The following is a 20,400-nucleotide window of genomic DNA, read 5'->3' as shown; positions in this document are numbered from 1 at the left end:
ACGCAAAGAATGAACACCTAATACCTAAAATTATTTTTGATTTTTATATAATCTGAGAGTTTTATTTTGTAACATTTCCCGAACTATTATCTACAATTAAATTTGACCATTAAAAACACAGGTCAAACTTAATCGGGGATAATTCTTAGGGTATTTTTGTTATGAAAATAAACTTCTTTTAAGTGGTGAGTGTTTCTTTATAGATATTTTCGGAGTATTCAAGCACATTATCTCCTCTATATATATATGCAAATGATTTAAATTATAATTAGATTATTTATATTTTCTAATATGAATAAATATTGAGACAGCAGATTTTAAATTGGTCAATATGAAATTTTTTATTTGTCTAATGGTCAACAATATTCCACCTAGTGACAAATTACTTCTGATTCTTAATTTTATCTTTTATCTTTATATATTGTTTTAAGGCAGTTGTTATAGTAGTTATACATATTAAATATTTTATCAAATAACACTTGATTGATAAAAGTATTTTAGGAAAGATAATACTTATTTATTACAAATAACTAACTCAACCAATTTTCTGAACATACTCAAATTAATTAACCAGCTCTTATATTAAATACTCAAGATAATATTGTTTAGGGTTCAAGTTCAACCATTTACACAAAGGTGATGTTTTTTTATTTTTAATAAGATGTAAAAAAAGGTCGAAGTGCTAACAAAGGTTTCAACAAGTTAGTATGGAGATGGTTCATAATCCTTAAAATTATAAGTCAAATCTTGTTGCTGATATAAGAGCATTGTTGGTGGGCAATTCTTAAATACTTCTCTAACCATTTTTAAGTTTGGAGGTTGGTAGTTCAATTTGCCTAATTTTTTTTTTTTTGTATTAAAAAAGAAAGTTGAAGTGAAAATCAACGTTGAACAGAGGAAAGCTAAAGCCGCGATGAGTTGTATGACGAGTTAATTTCTTTACTTTCCTAAATTAATTCATGACAAAGCTAATAAAAGTAGCACAAAAAATATCCATAAATAAAGTCATGAATATCCGAGAATTAAAGTCAACAAACGTTCTGCTGGGAAAAAAAGTCTATTAAGCTCAACGCTGCTTTGGGCCCCCGACAAGTTTTGTTTGCGTTGGCCTGCGGCCGCTTGACTGTAATTAAGCTCTTCGCGCCCTTAACCCCATATTTTCTCCCGCCGGCGAAGAGAGACGAAGTTAGAAAGAGAAGACGAAGAAGAGCGGCCTTGTACTCTGAATTCTGAATAAAGGAATTTTCCAGGTAAATCTCTCTTCGTCTTTGCAGAACCCTTCTTTCGGGTTTTGTTCTCCTCTTCTTGCTCTTACCTGTTTCATTTTTACACTCAGTAATTTGTGATATGCGGTTTCTTGTCCTCGATCGCAAACCTGATTTTCCTTACTTATCGTGATTGAATCCGTCAACTTTCGGGGAATGTATTTTTAGTCGTCGATAACTAACCTAATTTTCTTTACGTATTGATTGAATCCATCAACTTGAGAGGAAGGTACATTTCTAGATATTCCATTTCCTCCCTAATTCTCCTTCTTATGTCTCTCGTCTTTTCTCTGGGCGGGAATTTCTTTTCTCTTTCTTAGATGGTACTTGGTCTTTCTCGCTTTTTGGTGTTCATATGTTTTTTGTGGCCAAAGTTTTGTGTGTTCATATACGCTTCCTTTTGATTTCCCATACCCGATTATTAGAAATTCTGTAACATCCACAACGTTGTTTTTTGTTTTGTTTAATAATGATTGAATTAAAGAATGTAGTATCTCTCTGTCAAAATTTGATATTGATGAACATATTACTCCGGGTATCCCATTGTATTTTAAAACGGTTTCAGTCCTTCTTGTTCAAACTTCAAATGCAATATTTGTTTTATGTTCTCTGTCTTTTATCTCTTTTCATGACAATTGATAAAAAGTCCAGACAAACGTTGACAAGTGCTGAACTGTACCTCCTCAAACCTGTATTTGCACTCACGGCCAATTCAATCTCTCTGCGTAGCTTTTTTTTTTTTTTTTTAATTCTGTTGGTGTTGAGAAAACAGGAAGGGATGCTGATGGAAGCAGACTCGGAATGTCAAAGTTGGGATGAACAAATACCAGAGGCTCTAGGACTAATCCTTAGCAGAGTGTCTCTACAAGATGGAGCGAGTGAACATCATTTCTGTCACGAGATAGACCTTATGAAATGGAGCAACTGTCCCCAGCAGCCCGACCAACTAGATCCAATTGTCCAGATGCTCGTCACCAGAAGCTCTGGTTCCATCAGCACCCTCTGTGTTTCTGGTCTCCAATCTGACTCCATCTTCACTTTAATTGCACAAAAGTATGCGTATCTAACTTTGATTCTTATGTTCTTACCTAAAAGCACAAATTATATTGGTCTTTCTTTCTTATATGGTCCTTTTCTATTATTCAAGTGCGAGCTGTCTCCGAACCCTGAGAATTCCCAAGAGCAGCTTGAGTGATTTCATGATGGAACAGCTTGCAGGAAGGCTTCCGATGATTTCTTTCTTAGATGTGAGCTACTGTATGAACTTAGGTGCCCATGGACTTGAGGTGCTTGGAAAGAATTGCACCCTTCTGGAAGGGTTGTGCAGGAACATGCGTCCATGGCACACTGGAGATCATGATGATCCTTCACGAGATGATGAAGCAATGGCGATTGCTTCCACAATGCCTAAACTCAAGCATCTTGAAATTGCTAGCCATTGGATGACCGCAGAGGGTGTTCATAAGATACTCTGTGCTTGTCCCAAGCTTGAGTATTTTGATATGTGGGGGTGTGAGAATGTAGAAGCTGGAAAATTGGGTCTGCACAAGTTTCCAAAACTCACGGTATGGGGGCCGCGTGCTTACAACTGTTTTGATGGAGTAGACAATCCATCAGAGGAAATGGATATAGAATAAGCATGGTGTAATTTACATCAGAGGAAATGGAAATGGAATGTGGTATCACCTGGCAACTTATGGCTCGTGGCATGGGAAAATATTGTAATTATCAAATTAAGTTATGCCTTCTGCGGGTAAGTCAGTTAATGAGGATTCTGAAATATATTGTTCTCCATCTCCAAAAGCCCTACTGTCCGCACACTCCCAACCTTTTTCAATCAAGTTTATTGATATGCATGTATCATACCTTGATAAGGGAGAGAATAATCTTAAATGTTACTATTTTTTTTTTTATAAAAATGAAATTATTATTTCCAAAATTAAGAATAAAAATTTTAAATTTTGACTGTTCAAATTAAAGTGTGATATTTGTCTAATTTTGGTTTTTTTAATATAAGCAATATAGATCCAAAATGGTTCCCCGTTAAAAAGCAATATTTGGTACTCATAAGGTTTAAAATGATGCACACTCCCGCCTCATTGCCTCCTCAACTTTGCTTTATGCCGCCTTGTGTGCCTGTTTCACCAGTGACTGCTCTGCAGTTTCTGTATAAAAAGAGGTAAATCTTTCTTCTTCTTCTCACACTCTAACCACAAGCTTTTTCCATTTTTGTTGAGAGAGAACAGAAGGGATGGGGATCAAGAGACGAAGGGAAGAAGAAAAGATGGGAGCAGCGTTGGAACATTGAAGGTGGGGTGGATTATCAACGGACACACTAGGGCTAATCTTTAGCAAGGTTTCGGTCCATGAGAGGGTGACCGTGATCCCAAGGTCTGCAAACCCTGAGCTAAAGCAGTGACTCAACCTCATTGCTGGCAAGATATCGACCTTTTGCAATGGACCTGCCATCGCTGGTTACTTTGCCAGCAGCCGGTGGATCAACCGGAAAGAATGGTCCAGATGCTCGTCACCAGAAGCCCTGGTTCCCTCCACACCCTCGGTGTTTGTGGTCTCCAATCTGATTCCATTTTCACCTTCATTGCCGAAAAGTACGCATATTTTGCTCATCTTTTAATTTGTTCATTGCTGTCTCGATTAACATATTTAACTTTTGGTTTGATTCTTATGGTTTTCTACTGACATTGTTTTCTTCGAATGCATTTTCTTAATGCTAAGACTAGAATGTAAGATGAAATGTGAAGACTTGGTAACGAGAAAGAAGTCAAAGAACCCACAGTGACAAACATGTAAACACAAAACATCATTAGTATTATTGCAAAGAACATGCATAAATGCATGCTATTAACAGAACCAGAGTTTATCGATGAATAATGTACAGAGAAGATGCTAAAGCTCCTCAGAATATTATGTTGGTTTATTTTCACTGGGACTTATTATTTAGTCTTTCTTATATGTTTTCCTTTCCTTGTGTTATGCAAGTAGGGGCTGTCTCCGGACTCTGGTAATCCCCGAGAGCAAAATCAGTGATTCCATAATTGAACAGATTGCAGGAAGGTTATCGTTGGTTACTTTCTTAGATGTAAGCTATTGTATGAACATGGGTGCATTTGGACTTGAGTTGATAGGAAAGAACTGCAAGCTGCTGGAAAAGCCGCACAGGGAAATGGATCAGTATGATACTGGTGATGAGCCTCCAAGAGACGATGAAGCTATGGCGATTGCTTTCACGATGCCTAATCTGAAGCATCTTGATATTGGCGGCCATTCAATGACCACAGAGGGTGTTCGTAAAATACTAGGAGCTTGTTCAAGGCTTGAGTATTTGAGACTCTGGCATTGCTCGAAGGTTAAAGGCGAAAGCTTGGGTCCGGCGAGGAAGTAATTCCCGAGACTTACCGTATGAGGGCCGTAGGGGTGATCATTTTGTTATCCGAAGTAACAGAGCAACCAAATATTCATATTTTCAACACCGAATCAAGACCGAGCGCTACTAACTAACCGAAATAAATCGGTTTGGTAAACGATTTGTTAGGTTATTTAGCAAAACTACAAGCAGTCTCATAGCATACAGATGGTTTAAAATTTAATGCTTCACTTTTATAGATGTTTGAAAAACGACAATTAAGGAAAAAGCTGTTGAATTTAGTTAGCAATTGTAATGAGTACATACATACAACAAGTGGGGACGAATTGAAAGTTGGGGCGAATTTGTGAATATCGAAGTTTGATTTTCGGACATAAGTGGTTAAATTTAACTTATAAACATGCAAGTTTAACTTATGAATATGTCTGCCAAAAAAAAAAAACTTGTGAAGATGATCTTTTTGAGACTTATTTGTATTTAATTTTCTTATTTGGATCTGAATAAATTTTCTTTAAATATTCTACTAATTTAATTTTTCATTTATTGAATTGATTATAGGAGCTTAATTAAGTGGTTTTTTGTGCCAACTAACTACGTTGTTTACCAAGTTGGCAAAAAAAAATCTGACTTCGCAAAAGTAGCCCCAAAAAAAACCCCATTTTTTGGGGTGTATGCCAGTGCTGTGTTATTTTGGGCTAGAAATACATGGGACCGCATTCCGTGCTCATCAGCTTGATGAGCACGGCGTGCTCATCGCTCAAAACGCCAGCGTTTTGAGTGCTGAGCAGTTCAGGACCTTAGTTTTTTTTTTTGTTTTTTTTTTCTCCTTGTTCATCATTAAAAAAAATATGGTTTTTAATATGAAACCTTGTTTGAATTTTATCTTGATCCTAAATATAAGATTATAATCCATTTTATCTCTCATATTTATCTAGTTTTTCTTAAAACAGTCATTGTAATAATGGTAGTTTTAACCAGTACATTTGATTAGTAATGACATTTTAAAAAAGATAACATCTATTTATTACAAATAACTAACTTAACTATTTTTTTTAATCTATTTAAATTAGTCAGTTAATTCTTATATTAAGTACCAGAAGTAGTATATATTAAAATTATTTTTGGATTAAGTTTCATCGAATACTCTAAAATAATTTTTCATGTGTATTCAGTAAAAATATGGATGCATCTAAAAAATATTTTTAAAGCATTGGATGAATCACAAAATATTTTAGGATATTAGATGCATTTGACAAAAAAATTTCAGGATGATAGACGAATCAAAAACTATTTCTAGGATGCTGAACTTGCTTGAAAAATAATTGAGGGTGTTAGATAATTACAGAAAAAAAAAATTTAAAATGTGGGACACATCTAAAAAATATTTTAGTATGCTAGATAAAACACAATATTTTAGAATAATAAATATACCTGCAAAAAATACTTTAGAGTATTAAATAAAACTTAAACTGAAAATAATTTTTATGCATATATTTTTTTAAATAATAAAAGTGAAAGGGGGGAGACCTAAGGTCCCACGGTGCTCAGCACTCAAAACGCTAGCGCTTTGAGTGCTGAGCATGCCATGCTCATCAGCTTGATGAGCACGGAATGCGGGCGCTTGAAAGTCCATTTTTTATTGCAATACATCTGGAAAACCGATTCATTGGATGAAGGCTAATCTTAAAGCTGATAGTTTAAATATGATTTTTATACATTAAACGGATCAAAATCATTAAATGGTATTTTGATCGGTTTAATAAATGAATGGAAACGCTAAATTGTAATGAAAAGGTTGGTCAGAAAAAACTTGTAATCAATTTGAAAACTCAGTTGTCCAAAACAACATTTTTGGAATAAAAGAGGTCAAGTAAGAGAGTTTTTCTTAAATTATTTGAGCGAAGAGATAATAAAATTAGAACGAATCAGTTAAACCTCAATTATATTGTTTATGTCTCAATTTAAAAATAATTATTAAAAGTAGATTAATAGTCTTCAAGTTTTTTTTAAAATTATCTTATTTTTTATAAATTATCTTTATATAGGGAAAATTACAGAAAAATGCTCTTGAAATATCTAAATGACAAGTCTAGAGCTCAAATTTCAATAATCCCAAAAAACTATCTCTTTTTTTTTTTTTATCCCTTCTAACTTATGAACACTACTCCAAACATGTATTTAGATTGACACCCGAATCACCAAAAACAACTCTTATTCCATCCAAACACCTCCCAGTCTTCAATAACTCCTATAATTTGTTATAATCATTCAACATTTCCACATGCTTTCTACATTTTAATTTGCCCAACAAGAAAAAAAGATGTCTAGGTTTTAGCAAGAGCTGATTTCAACTCTATCATTTTATCTTAGTTGAATAAAGTTTGTCTTTTATACACACACACATATATATGTAAAGGAAGAGTCCGTTTCAAATTATAATGTCTGTACACAACTAATTCATCATTCTTTTTTGGCAACAACTAATTTATTGGAAGGCAATAACTCATGTTGAAAATTCAAATACATTAAATGCTTCTCTTCTTTCAAAGCGCTCTCTTTTCTTATCATAATTCATATATTGGTTAAATGAAGGCAATAATCCAAGTTGAAAATTCAACTATATTAAATGCTTCTCTTCCTTCGAACCCTTCTTTTCATATCAAAAGTAATTATATAAATAATCTAGGCATGGTTGACCCGGTAGTCAAAAGTCATGAGACACAAGGGACCAAGGTGAGATGTTTTTTCCTCCTATTCTTAGAAATTGTGGCTCTTAAGAAGTCCATTTCTAACTTAACCGTGTTGAAAGTCCATTTTTGATTGCAATACATCTAGAAAACAATTCATTAGATGGAGGCTAATATTAAAGCTAACCGTTTAAATTTGATTTTTATGCATTAAACCGATCAAAATCATGAAATAGCATTTTGATCGGTTTAATAGCTGGTTCCAAGGAAGACATAAGAAAATGTTTACTCAAATAAATGAATGAAAAAACTTGTATTGAAAAGGTTGGTCAGAAAAAACTTGTAATTAATTTGAATACTCTAATTAGGCATTATATTCTACTTAAAATTAAAGATGACCACTAAACTAACAAAATATGTTGTTCGTTCTTTTGTGAGGTTTCTTCTTATATATTGTACTTTTCTTCTTCTAGTTAACATGTCATCAACAAAGATCATTCATAATTTCATTAATGTCTTTATAAAACAAAAAAGGAATGCCAACAAAAATTTGTGGTCATTTGTAAATTCAATATTGTCAATATCAAGTAAAGTGTTGTTACTAAACCTGATTTGGGATTTAGTAATTTTTATTTTTTTGGGTCATTCTCCCAAAAAATATTTAGAAAATAAGAAAATAAAAAAATAATAGCTTGCGAGTTGGCTAAAAGCCAACCCACCACACACGGGCTTTTTTAATCTGTATCACCTAATTCTAACCCGTCACAGTCCAACCCACAACCTGCAGGCTTGCCCATATTACCACTCCCAGTTTGGGATATAAAAAGGATATTTAATATTATATTTTATGAATATATACACACACATCAATTATTAATTATATAAATAATAAATTGATCTTACATGCTACCTGTCGTCTAGTTAGAAGTTCAATTTGTCCTAAATATAAGATTTTAATCTATTCTATTTTTTATATTTATTCATTTTGCCCTTAAGTAATCCATATGATAATTGTACATGTTAAAAAGTTCTCATTAACAGGTAATCTCAATATACTTCTCTGGTCTTATTTATATGTTAGAGAGAAGACATTTTTTGTTCTATTTATAGGGTATTGGGAGAAATTTTTCGTATTGATGTATAATTTTGTTGACTTTGTTTATATGAGGTATAATGTATATTAAATAAGGATAAAGTTAAAAAATTATTGAATTTTAAATTAGAGTAAATAAAGTTTAAGATTTTTCTTGATCTGTGTGAAACATGTCAAAGGTGATTTATAAATATGACCAAATTAAAGGAGTATGTGATTAATAGAAATATTTTGGAAAACACAATATCTATTTATTACAAACAACTAACTTAGCTAATTTTTTTATATTTGCAAATTAGTTATTTAGTTTTTATATTAAGGACCAAAATAGTATATTTATTCAATTTTTCTAAAAATCTTATGACACATGATTTTTAAAATTTCTGATCTGGAATTTTCATTTTTCTAAAATATATTTAATCTTATATTTTATAAATATATACACATATATTAATTACTAATTATTAATTAATTACATTTTATAGATAATTTATTATATTGATAAAAAAGTATATTAGTTACTAATTTATTACTTTAAACAAAAATATGAATTAAAATCTGTTATAATTATCATATTAATTTATGTTATTTTTAGTAATCTATCTGTCTATCTATATAACCTATAAACCTTGTGGCAGTTTTGTGATTGGTTCATACGGCAGTTTTACGTGGCAATTTCTTTTGCATTTCATTGGGTGTTGGCTCTTGATGTCAGAATCCTTTTTCCAATGCTTCGTCCGCATTGTTTCAGTCTTGGTGCGTGTATCTGCGCCCGCATTCCGTGCTCATCAAGCTGATGAGCATGGCGTGCTCAGCACTCAAAGCGCTAGCGTTTTGAGTGCTGAGCACCGTGGGACCTTAGGTCTCCCCCCTTTCACTTTTATTATTTAAAAAAATATATGCATAAAAATTATTTTCTGTTTAAGTTTTATTTAATACTCTAAAGTATTTTTTGCAGGTATATTTATTATTCTAAAATATTGTGTTTTATCTAGCATACTAAAATATTTTTTAGATGTGTCCCACATTTTAAATTTTTTTTTCTGTAATTATCTAACACCCTCAATTATTTTTCAAGCAAGTTCAGCATCCTAGAAATAGTTTTTGATTCGTCTATCATCCTGAAATTTTTTTGTCAAATGCATCTAATATCCTAAAATATTTTGTGATTCATCCAATGCTTTAAAAATATTTTTTAGATGCATCCATATTTTTACTGAATACACATGAAAAATTATTTTAGAGTATTCGATGAAACTTAATCCAAAAATAATTTTAATATATACTACTTCTGGTACTTAATATAAGAATTAACTGACTAATTTAAATAGATTAAAAAAAATAGTTAAGTTAGTTATTTGTAATAAATAGATGTTATCTTTTTTAAAATGTCATTACTAATCAAATGTACTGGTTAAAACTACCATTATTACAATGACTGTTTTAAGAAAAACTAGATAAATATGAGAGATAAAGGATTATAATCTTATATTTAGGATCAAGATAAATTCAAACAAGGTTTCATATTAAAAACCATATTTTTTTTTATGATGAACAAGGAGAAAAAAAAACAAAAAAAAAAAACTAAGGTCCTGAACTGCTCAGCACTCAAAACGCTGGCGTTTTGAGTGATGAGCACGCCGTGCTCATCAAGCTGATGAGCACGGAATGCGGTCCCGAAATACAGGCATGCATTTCCAATTACTTCCATTTCCACATTCTGGAACAATTATTTTGAGGCCACTCCAGCATTTTACTCTAAATAATGCAATATACTTGTATAATTGACCGTTTGTGAAAACTGTTTTAACAAATATATTTCAATTTTATTGTTGTCATTGCGAAAGATAAAGTAATAGGAAATTATGAATTAAGTTCACGGCCTTTTTAGATGGTCAAATGTCAAACAATGGAATTTATTAATTCTATATAGATAATTTTCTTTTACCATTTTGTTTTTTGATAAAGTTTTAAATCATGAAGTTAGAATTAATTTAGAATTTTAAATAAAACGATGTTCATAAATAAGCGTACAAATTTTTCCACGGGAAGCTTTCTGGATTGTATTTAACTATTTATTTTTGTTTTGCAGAAGCCAAATGGGTTTTCGCTAGACGATAAGGCTCCTTATCTTCTCCATTATATGGATAGCCTGCACATACCAACAATCTCTGCCTCCTGAAACTCACTGTTCCTTCCTTCGGCCATGGCTACTTGCACCGCACCTTCATCCTTCATACTAACGCATGCTGCCTCCTCCGTCCACCCTCAAGACCTCACTCCATCGCTTCGTTGCTTTAATCCCAACCCTCTTTTTCGGACTTTCTCTTTCTGTCCTTTGGTTTTAAAGTCGAAAGCAAGGAACTTTGGTAAATTTGTCGATGTGAATTCGCAGAAGGAAGCTAGGTCAAGGAATTATCGTATAGTTGTGGCTGCTTTGGCTGCCGAGGCCGAGGTTGAGGTTGCCGAGAAGCCTGGAGACGAGGGTGTGGATGGTGGTGATGGGTCACCGGTAAACACTGCTGTCACCCAAGCCTAAGAAGGGGAAGGCTGCATTGCCTCTCAAGAGGGATAGGGTAAGTGTGAATCATTGTCTGGCTTGATGTTTGTGAATGAGTTGACTTAATTGGTTAGGTTTCAATTAGCTCCGTGGAATTTCATTGCCCTTATACAGTGAATTTGTTGTACACCTCGTGTATTTTCCTATTTTCCTTTTATATATCTTATAGTCAACCTCTATACTATGGTTTCTCAGTGTACATAATAGATGTTTGAAGACAATTGTGTGGATAAGTTTTAGGTGAATGAACACTCATGTGGATCACTTTCGCTTGCATGTTAGTTAATTGAGGAATTGAATGTGTACGTTCTGAAGGTCTCTAAAGGAGATCGATATTTGAGAGTAGCATCTGCGTAACACTCACAATATTGCTAAGCTAGGGCTCAAATCCAATAGTATGGTTATTGTGCTCGTGCCTGGTTTATGTGCTACATGAGTTCCTTACTTGTAGTGACAGTCTAAATTTTCATAGAAAGATTTTTTTTTTTTTTTTAAGGAGATTGAAGTAATCTTTTTGGTAATTTATTTTGCGTACTTGTTTTCCCCCTTGTTTTATCTTAAGGTTAATTGTTGTTCTTATCCCTTACCAGACGAGATCCAAGAGGTTCTTGGAAATTCAAAAGTTGAGGGAGAATAAAAAGGAGTATGACTTAAAGACAGCAATATCTTTAGTTAAATCAACAGCGAATACGAAATTTAACGAAACAGTGGAAGCTCATTTCCGCCTCAACATTGACCCTAAGTATAATGATCAACAGTTAGAGCAACGGTGAGATTTTATCTTTTTGCCATATAGTAGTACATTGGAGGCTAGATTCATGATTTGCAATAAATACAAAAATGTGTTACCTTCATCTACTCCATAACAGGTAAGTCTGCCTAAGGGAACCGGAAAGACTGTTAAAGTGGCTGTTCTTACTCAAGGTACATGCATGAATTGGCTATCTATATGCTTGAAATAAAGTCAACAGTTGCTTCTATGTGGGTGATGGGTCATGTGATTTTGATAATGTACTAGATGCAAAATTTTAGGAGGTTCCTGTCATTTCCTAATTTCTTTTGGAATGAATTAAGCTGCGAATAGTTTGTGCTCAACAAAATATGCAGCCCCAGGAGTGGCTGATCTTAATCTGTTTCATTGACATCCTAAATACAATAAATTGTTTGCCGTTTGAGTTTTACATGTTGATTACATTTTTGTCTGTTAAATCCACTGACATGGGATTGTCAGGGGTGTCGAGATCGATTTACATTTCCTTGTGGTAATAGTCCAAGGAAGGCATTATGGTCCGATCTATTTCTTGCTTGTATTTACCTATTGGCGCTTTTGGTCTGTCTGTTTTGAGGATATCCGGTCCTCCAACAAGCTTCAGTCTCTTTCTTCTTCGCTTATTAAATTCTTTTATCAAACAATAATTTTTATGTCTGAAAAGGTATTAAACCTTGGCTTGTTTGAAACATTTTGTAATATGCATCAAAACGTGGAGACAGGATAATGCGCCCAGTTGATATATGTATATCATGGGCAGGTCTGCCAAGTCTGGTTTAAACCATTTTTATTTCTGGTGTCTCATATGTAACTTGTATGGAACAGGGCTTCTTTTGATGGCAGGGATTGAAGACCCTCGTTTTCATTTATCTTTCTGTAAAAGTTTTTTGTGAGCAAGAAACTTTTGAATGATTTGTCCCCTTGCATCTAAGTGATATCTCTCTCTCTCTAACATTTTAATTGCAATTCCTAAAATACAACGTTTATGAATAAACATTGCTAAAGGACATGGAATATGCTTTAAAAGGTTTGACGAAGTAAATGGAGACATTCAATTATTGGGTTAAAATTCATGAATGAGAATCATGGGATGGTTGCCTTTGATTCTTAGGGTGAATTGGGCACCTGGCTGAGAATTTATTAATAGGTCTGCTAATTGCTACCAGTATTTCAATCATCAATTAGTGGTGCTCTGACTCTTAATTCAAACATTCCATAGGTGAGAAGTTTGATGAAGCCAAAAATGCCGGAGCTGATTTGGTGGGTGGAGAGGACCTGATAGAGCAGATAAAAGGAGGATTCATGGACTTTGATAAATTAATTGCTTCTCCAGACATGATGCCTAAGGTGTAGCTCTGATTGTCTGGTTCTAATGAGTGTCTAAATTTTCTGTGTTTGTATGCAGAACCTATAAACTGACATGATTTTCAGTCTCTAGGAGTGATCTTTAGAATCGGTCAATACAGTTAATCCGGTCCTGCAATGTAAATTGAAAATAACCATTCATATGCTTGGTGAATATTGTACTGCTCAATACTGTACCTTCTTATATATGTGTCATTAATGCATCCTGATATATGCTTGTGTAAAATTCATTTTATTGGGTACTTATCTCTTATGGACGTAATGCACACTTTGATGGCACGATATGAGATGCACCCAATGAGTTTTTGCTTTGCACATTAAAGAGATTTTACCATGTTGCACTGTTTGTACTTCGTATTAGATTTTAATGATGTTAATCGTGCTTCAAGATATGGGGGGGGGGGGTTCTTGCTTATGGACTTTACTATGATGAGTTCTTTGCATGCTTTGGTTTTATCACTTGTCCATCCACAAGTATAAATGCGTTTAAGATTTCATTAACGTTGCTATTTATGATGGAAATTCTCCTAACTGATGTTATTGATTGTATCAGGTTGCAAGCCTAGGGAAAATTCTGGGTCCAAGGGGACTGATGCCAAATCCCAAAGCTGGCACTGTGACTGCCAACATCCCTCAGGTGCACTATCAACTTGTTTCTTTCTAGTTCATGGTATGAGAGGTGTATACTTGTTCGGATTGAATCTAAATTTCCAAGTACTGTTTTTGGGTAATCATTTTCTTGCAAAATAATTACACGATTGCTGGATTCTAAGATTAAAATATTCTATTTTCTTCTTGGTTTTAATGTCTTTGAAATTGTTACGCTTCTGACAAAACAAAAGGTCCTTTTATTTTGCAAAGGCACTTCACTTTGCTGACTGAAATTCCGTTAATTTCCTTCTATGCAGGCTATATCAGAATTCAAGCAAGGCAAGGTAGAATACAGGGCAGATAAAACTGGAATTGTCCACCTACCTTTTGGAAAAGCTGATTTCTCTGAGGAGGATCTTCTCATAAACTTGGTTGCTGCCGTAGTATGTTCCTCTCCTCATTTGACTCTTTTATTCCATCTCACTCAGAAACTCAGTTCCTTTAACTGTCATGCTTTCAGAAATCAGTAGAGGCAAACAAACCATCAGGTGCGAAAGGAGTGTACTGGAAAAGCGCACACATATGCTCAGCAATGGGGCCTTCTATCAGATTAAATATCAGGGAGATGTTGGATTATAGGCTTCCCTCAAATCTGTGAAGAACACAGTACACCACTGTAAATGCTTGTTTTGATTCATTACTTAGCTTCTGGCTTACCTCAAAGATGGTAGTGAAGTTGCTTGCATATAGGGATGAACAGGGAAATGTTCTGGCGGTTTTATCTCTGGTTATAGCCTGCTCCAAAAGTAAGGGACATTGCACACTACGTAGGCTTTGACAATGGCTAAGGGTAGACTTGTACTGCTGTTGTAATAAGACGACATTAATTTTATTATATGTATTTGTTTTTTTTTTTTAATTGTTGATTTTCTGTCTGTTACGTAGCTCTGATATACTTGAGCTGCACCTGCTATTTTGGTTCTGCACGTTATCACCTTAACCTCCATTGTGGCCTGCCTCTCCACTTCTCTCTGCCTCACTTTCACCATTATATTAATTTTAAACAGCGGAACTTTAATATCTTATAATATAAAATATGTAAAAATAAATTTAAATTATTAAAAATTTAATCCAAGTTATACTTTTTATTAAAATATTTTTTATATATTTTTTAAATTTTATATAGGATATTAAATCTCAATCTCAACTATTAGAAAATTATTTAACGGTCAAAATATATAAATGATAGAAATGGATGGAAATAAAGGGTAGGAGAATTGCAAAGGTTTTTTTACCCCGCCGGTCTACTGCTTACCACGTATACATACAGAACACATTCTCAAAAGTATACTTCTAGTTATATTTACAAGTTACTTATAAAACTTAGACTCTATTAGCTATCCTTTTTTTCGAGTGATCTATTAGCTATCTTTTAAAATTTAATAACTTTCAAATTTTAACTCTATTTAAGATATATTATATCTTATAAATGCAGTTAATCATCCATGTGAAAAATTTCTCATTTTTGTCTACCCTATAATCAGGAGGGGAGTAGCTATTATTGCAAAGGATATCTTTTTTTTTTTTAAAAAAAAAAAGGTAAAAAGGATTCTTTCGAGTGTAAATGTGTTTGTAATTGATATTCTTTGTCTGATCTGGAAAAACAATCAAATCTGGTCGTGCCTCAATGCGTTTGCCAAAAATAAAGGGTACAGTTATTCACCAACCATAATTGATTGGAAACAGTAATCAAATAACCTAGTTGCAGTAACAAAGTTCAAGCAACAAGACTTGGCATAATATTTAAACAGTAACCAGAACCACAGTAGGGAAAAAAGGGATAGTTTCCTTCCCTCTCCCAGAGAAAGAAATAAAAAAAGACAATCTAATGATCAGAATTATGGGTTTTATAAAACATAACCCATATTCCAAGCAATCATTGTATCACAAATATGCACAAGATTGCCGATCCTATGCCACATTAGCAGCATCCTACATATTAAACCCTAACTGAGACCTTAATCTTCACATAATCTATCCATTATCAAACTAAACCAGACATGGCTCCCTTGTTTTGCACATAGTCCTTACGAATAACATGGCTTCTTGTAATATTAAAAACACCATATCATTCATAAGACATTGTGATTCTGTGCAAAGCAGAGTCCACAAATCTAATTTAATAGTAGTGTGGAGGAAAACGTAAAGGCTGTGGCATGAAATGAGGAAGAGGGGGAGGCTGAAAATGGCGGTTGTAAGCATGGTGGTGTCCTCCATGATATGGCAATGGCGTCCCATAAGGCAAAGAAGGCAAAGGCATTATCCCTCCATAAGGGACATGTGCCCTTTCATCCCCTGTTTTCATCCAACACAGTTCTGCATGTTTCCCATGTTTGGTTATCTTCCTTAATATCTTCTGTGGATCCACTTTCCCCGATATATATATCATCCCTTCTTCTGCATCCAAATCATAACTCACCCCTACGATCACAATCACAATATAATATCAGAAAAAAGGATAAAAAAACAGACCTTTTTTCATTTTTAAAACAAGTTCGCACCTTTGATTTTTTTCAATATTTTGCCCATAGTTCTATCCCATCCCTTACACCTAGTGTCCACTTTCAAGCCACAAGTCTGAAGAAGATGAAAGTAAAGATTAGATTAGGGAGTAAACCATAACATAATAAGGGCAAGAAGTGGTGCGAAGCTAGGATCTAACCATGTAAGTAGAGCCAAATCCTTCTGAAGAAAACATGGCGAATATGTTTGAGACAAGGAATAAGTTATTGTAAGGTATGGTTTTGGTTTGAACTTTGAGTTTTGCTGGAGGGTCTTAGGGGGAAATGGGACATTTATATAGGATTCTAACTCAATCCTCCCTTCAAATCTTCTGCGTAATCTTCTATATTAAAGCAGAGCCCCAATCATTCTTAATATGGCTTACCACTTGTCGAAATTTTATGGTGCCTCATAGAATTATCACTAAGCTAAGGTATAGGCTTGTAATATTTGAGAAAATCCCCATTTTTAAGTACTAATTTCTTATTAAAAAAATATGTATTGATTAATACTATTTATTATTGGTACCATATCCATAATTTTTATTGCATTCATATTCTCATATCCCTATACATATCGTAATTGGTCATGTTTGCTAATTCATTGCTCTTTTTGAAACTTTTTTCATTAAGTGGAATGAATAATTATTTAGGTCAAATCCTATTAAATGATATATCCTCGTGAATCCGTGATGGCTAAAATTTCTCAATAACCAAATTGCACTTTTTTAGAATATTGTTTTCTTTTTGTTTAATTTGAGTATTAATATATTATCACTTCAAAAATTATCGACAGTTAAATGCATGTAGATTGTGGTAACAGAAAATACCAATATGGTCTCAAAATTAATTGTCATACAAAATGCCAAATGACTTCAATCACGTCCACACAAAGAGTAATCTACTCCCACTTCTATCCTTTCCTACTCTATCTGCCCAAAATGTATGGTGTTCTTCTGGGTTCTCACATTATTTATATTTTTAACAAAGAAAAAAAATCTTCACAGTAAGCGGCGAAAATGAAATGTCTTCGTTCTGAACAAAACCTGCAAGTGTTTTTGCTCACCCATTCCATTCTTTTATGGCTATAGCTAGCATATGCTCATCCCCAAGCCCCAGCCCAACTCTCCCCACCATTTCTCTGTCTTCACTTCTTTCATCCAAGACTCACCATTCTTTGCAACCCTCTTTACCAACTTCCTCGTCTTCCTCCAAAATTGGCGGGAATTTGGTTTCTGGTGATTCACTGCCCATTGCGGAAGCAGCAGAGGCGATTGCTTTGGCCGGAGCTGCTGGCATGGAGGCAGCCAATGGTGCTGTGTCCGTAGCTTCTGGAACTGGTAAAGTTGGTCATCCTGGGGAAGATGATAATGAAGGGGTTAGTGATGGGAGTGTGGGAATTGAAGTGAGAAGGAAGAGAAGGAGGAAAAGGAGAAAAGGGTTGGGATCTTTGGATGGAGAAGAGTATAAGAGGAACTTCCCGGAGCAGAGGATTTTGGTTGACTCTGTAAAATCTTGGTGTTTGAGTTCAAAAGAGGAGGCAGAGCTTTGTTTGTGTCTCAAGGTAAAGAGATTGTTTATATATGATTTCTTGCAGGTCGAAGATTGCTCATAATAACACTTGTTACTTAAGATAATTGTTTGAGTTAGAATTTGCTTTGCAATCTATATGTCTTCCTTCTGTTTGTTTTGAGTTCAAATTATCTAACTGTTCTTTATGTCCATATGATACTTATCATTTTAGCCGAATCAACATGAGACACTTTTTATTGGGACCCACTTTTAGGTTCACCAACATGATTAATTCAGGCCACCTATCTCTTATAGATCAAGTGTAGCTAAGAATTTTTCAAATATAGTACAAATTCTCTAGCTAAACTTAACTGATTGCTGATAAGAATACAATGCTTTGGTGCCTATTACTAGGAGGGAACAAGGATTGAAAATGCTATGCTAAGAACCACAGAATCCGAAGAGAATCTTTCTATCTCAAGAAAGAAGCCTCTAGGTTTGAGGGAGAGGAATCTGGACAAGGTGTTGTGTAATACAAGAGAGTCAAGAGAAAGAATAGCTCGCGCCTACCAAGGACTAGTTGCCTCCATTGCTGCTGACTACCAAGGCAAAGGATTAAGCCTTCAAGATCTCATGCAGGTTTCCTATATATTTTACTCTTAACCTCTCATTCTTATCCATTGCTCACGCAGTTTTATATCATTTTCCCAGGAAGGCACCATTGGGCTTCTTAAAGGGGCACAAAGATTTGATCCTGATAGAGGATTTAAATTGTCCACTTATGTTTACTGGTGGATCAAACAAGCTATCATTAAAGCTGTGGCCAGAAAGTCCAGATTAGTCAGATTACCGGTAAGGCCCTATTTCAATTGAGAATCTTTTAAAAAGATCCCATCTAGAAAAAGTAATTGGAACACCAAATATGGAGACAGGTATGTCAAAACTCAAAATCTGGTTGACTTGTCTACCTAAGTTATTTTCACTTCACTCAACATTATTTATTATTGTAATAAATGACCTTTTCCCCTGAACTAGTATGGTTATTACTTTCTAGGGAAATGCCTCTGTTTTTTCGTTGTTCTTTTGGAAGCATGTTAGGCCTGCATGCTATTTGAAGTTCTGAGACATCTATTTATTCTGTTTAAACATTTGTATTGAGTTACAATTAAAGACTACTCAGTCATCAAAGATTTCACTCTCTAGATCTTTCTTTCGGTCCTTTTCACCATGAGAACTGTTTTTTTCTAATAAATATTTTCCAAACAATCGGCTGCATGTAGAAGAAATTTTTCAACTGTTTTCATGAAGCATCACTTCAGCAGAAGCTTCTGAAGTCTTAGAACTCTTGTTGGTTGCCCCACACTAGAGAACAGAAAATCAGCCAGGTAGCAGCATAATTGAACTTGTATGATTCACATGAATGATATCTTTCACCCATCAGTTATTTTATTTCAGAACAACAAGAACATTTCTTGTTTACAGAATAACTCTCTATTCTCTTTCCATTTCATTTCATTCCTCATACCAATTGATCTATTTCACCAATTGCTAATAGAGAAGAAATTGCAATATTAAACTTAAGCAACTTCTTAAGTTGGTAATTGTCAATGCCTCGTTAGTATGTACTTTATAGGGGAGCAAGTATGAGATGATTGCAAAAGTTGCAGAGGCCAACAATGCTTTAAGCATTAGACTGAGAAGATCGCCTACTTATGAAGAAACAGCTGAGATGCTTGATGTAAAAGCTTCCACTGTTAGACTTGTTTCTGAAAATAGCAGAGCCCCGATTTCACTGGACAGCACGGTGACTGATCAAGGGCACATGACACTTCAGGTTCTTCTTCAGCTTCATTCATATGTTATATGAACAATTTGCATCAGTTTTCACCATAGTTCAGATGATCATCATCTTACCATAATATTGATGATGGTGTGATGGAAATAATGCAGGCGATTATGGCTGGGCCAGATGAACTGGTTCCAGAGAAGATGTTTGAGAGGAAGCTGGTGAAGCAAGGAGTGGAGAAGCTTCTAGAGACAGTGAACAAGAGGGAGGCAGAGATAGTGAGATTATACTATGGACTCACTGGTCAGACTCCTCTTTCTTTTGAGGAGATAGGAAGGATGCTGAAGTTATCAAGGGAGAGAGTCAGACAGATTCATGGCGTTGCGTTGTCAAAATTGGAACATTCTCCTATTATCAACAGTTTTAAATACTTTGCTGAATAGTAATAACATTTGTTAAGAATGCCAGGAAAATGAGGTGAATATGGTTGAATGATTAAGAAGCCAACGTCCATAGCTTAATAGCACAATTAATAAGGCTGTTCAATAAAAAATTCTTGGTGTATGGCAACATTATTGGAGAGGTTTGGTATAATATAATTCATCAATTCTCATATAATTTTTTTTTAAAATTGTTTTGGTGCTTAGATTTAGTAGTTTCCTCCAATACCAGCTCATAATTGATTTACTGATTTATATCAAGTACATAATAAAAAAAAAAAGTTATAATGTACACCTTCAGAATAATCCCGAGACTATATACCACAGTTCCTTTTATTGGGAATAACACAACAATGAATAAGTAAACTAGATTAAAAATGCTAGTA

At 34.2% G+C, this 20,400-nt stretch overlaps 4 protein-coding genes and 1 pseudogene across 4 annotated transcripts; 4 read left to right on the top strand and 1 right to left on the bottom strand.

Annotated features, from left to right (window-relative positions):
- Positions 1-2,049: 2,049 nt before the first annotated feature.
- On the top strand, positions 2,050-2,935 carry LOC114733040 (F-box protein FBW2-like). Its single transcript, XM_028920451.1, has 2 exons — positions 2,050-2,318; positions 2,413-2,935. Exons 1-2 carry the CDS (start codon positions 2,050-2,052, stop codon positions 2,900-2,902), a joined length of 759 nt encoding a protein of 252 aa, XP_028776284.1. The 3' UTR covers positions 2,903-2,935.
- Positions 2,936-3,721: 786 nt separating this feature from the next.
- Positions 3,722-4,668, top strand: LOC114733099 (F-box protein FBW2-like). The gene is made up of 2 exons (XM_028920502.1): positions 3,722-3,807; positions 4,269-4,668. The coding sequence occupies exons 1-2, from the start codon at positions 3,722-3,724 to the stop codon at positions 4,666-4,668; spliced, it is 486 nt and encodes a 161-aa protein (XP_028776335.1).
- A 5,937-nt stretch (positions 4,669-10,605) lies between these two features.
- On the top strand, positions 10,606-14,631 carry LOC114733051 (50S ribosomal protein L1, chloroplastic-like; annotated as a pseudogene).
- A 1,263-nt stretch (positions 14,632-15,894) lies between these two features.
- LOC114733097 (heavy metal-associated isoprenylated plant protein 21-like) lies at positions 15,895-16,473 on the bottom strand. Its single transcript, XM_028920501.1, has 3 exons — positions 16,438-16,473; positions 16,277-16,352; positions 15,895-16,196 (listed from the first exon to the last, which is right to left on the bottom strand). The coding sequence occupies exons 1-3, from the start codon at positions 16,471-16,473 to the stop codon at positions 15,895-15,897; spliced, it is 414 nt and encodes a 137-aa protein (XP_028776334.1).
- A 789-nt stretch (positions 16,474-17,262) lies between these two features.
- On the top strand, positions 17,263-20,199 carry LOC114733048 (RNA polymerase sigma factor sigD, chloroplastic). Its single transcript, XM_028920458.1, has 5 exons — positions 17,263-17,840; positions 18,203-18,427; positions 18,500-18,640; positions 19,422-19,622; positions 19,739-20,199. Exons 1-5 carry the CDS (start codon positions 17,358-17,360, stop codon positions 20,015-20,017), a joined length of 1,329 nt encoding a protein of 442 aa, XP_028776291.1. The 5' UTR covers positions 17,263-17,357; the 3' UTR covers positions 20,018-20,199.
- Positions 20,200-20,400: the final 201 nt, after the last annotated feature.

The sequence above is a fragment of the Neltuma alba genome, unplaced genomic scaffold, assembly GCF_004799145.2.
Source record: "Neltuma alba isolate B1F8T4 unplaced genomic scaffold, ASM479914v2 tig00012964_pilon, whole genome shotgun sequence".
Lineage (NCBI taxonomy): Eukaryota > Viridiplantae > Streptophyta > Magnoliopsida > Fabales > Fabaceae > Neltuma > Neltuma alba.
This window is presented reverse-complemented; position numbering and strand designations above follow the sequence as displayed.

What these genes read in the sequence shown, in the direction of transcription:
- LOC114733040 (XM_028920451.1), top strand. Translation starts at nt 2,050, where the DNA reads ATGGAAGCAGACTCGGAATGTCAAAGTTGGGATGAACAAATACCAGAG. An exon ending in TTCACTTTAATTGCACAAAA is followed by an intron (nt 2,319 to 2,412) that starts GTATGCGTATCT and finishes CTATTATTCAAG; the next exon opens with TGCGAGCTGTCTCCGAACCC.
- LOC114733099 (XM_028920502.1), top strand. Translation starts at nt 3,722, where the DNA reads ATGGACCTGCCATCGCTGGTTACTTTGCCAGCAGCCGGTGGATCAACC. An exon ending in GCTCGTCACCAGAAGCCCTG is followed by an intron (nt 3,808 to 4,268) that starts GTTCCCTCCACA and finishes TTATGCAAGTAG; the next exon opens with GGGCTGTCTCCGGACTCTGG.
- LOC114733097 (XM_028920501.1), bottom strand. Translation starts at nt 16,473, where the DNA reads ATGTTTTCTTCAGAAGGATTTGGCTCTACTTACATG. An exon ending in GATTTGGCTCTACTTACATG is followed by an intron (nt 16,353 to 16,437) that starts GTTAGATCCTAG and finishes CATCTTCTTCAG; the next exon opens with ACTTGTGGCTTGAAAGTGGA. An exon ending in AATATTGAAAAAAATCAAAG is followed by an intron (nt 16,197 to 16,276) that starts GTGCGAACTTGT and finishes TTGTGATCGTAG; the next exon opens with GGGTGAGTTATGATTTGGAT.
- LOC114733048 (XM_028920458.1), top strand. Translation starts at nt 17,358, where the DNA reads ATGGCTATAGCTAGCATATGCTCATCCCCAAGCCCCAGCCCAACTCTC. An exon ending in AGCTTTGTTTGTGTCTCAAG is followed by an intron (nt 17,841 to 18,202) that starts GTAAAGAGATTG and finishes GCCTATTACTAG; the next exon opens with GAGGGAACAAGGATTGAAAA. An exon ending in GCCTTCAAGATCTCATGCAG is followed by an intron (nt 18,428 to 18,499) that starts GTTTCCTATATA and finishes TCATTTTCCCAG; the next exon opens with GAAGGCACCATTGGGCTTCT.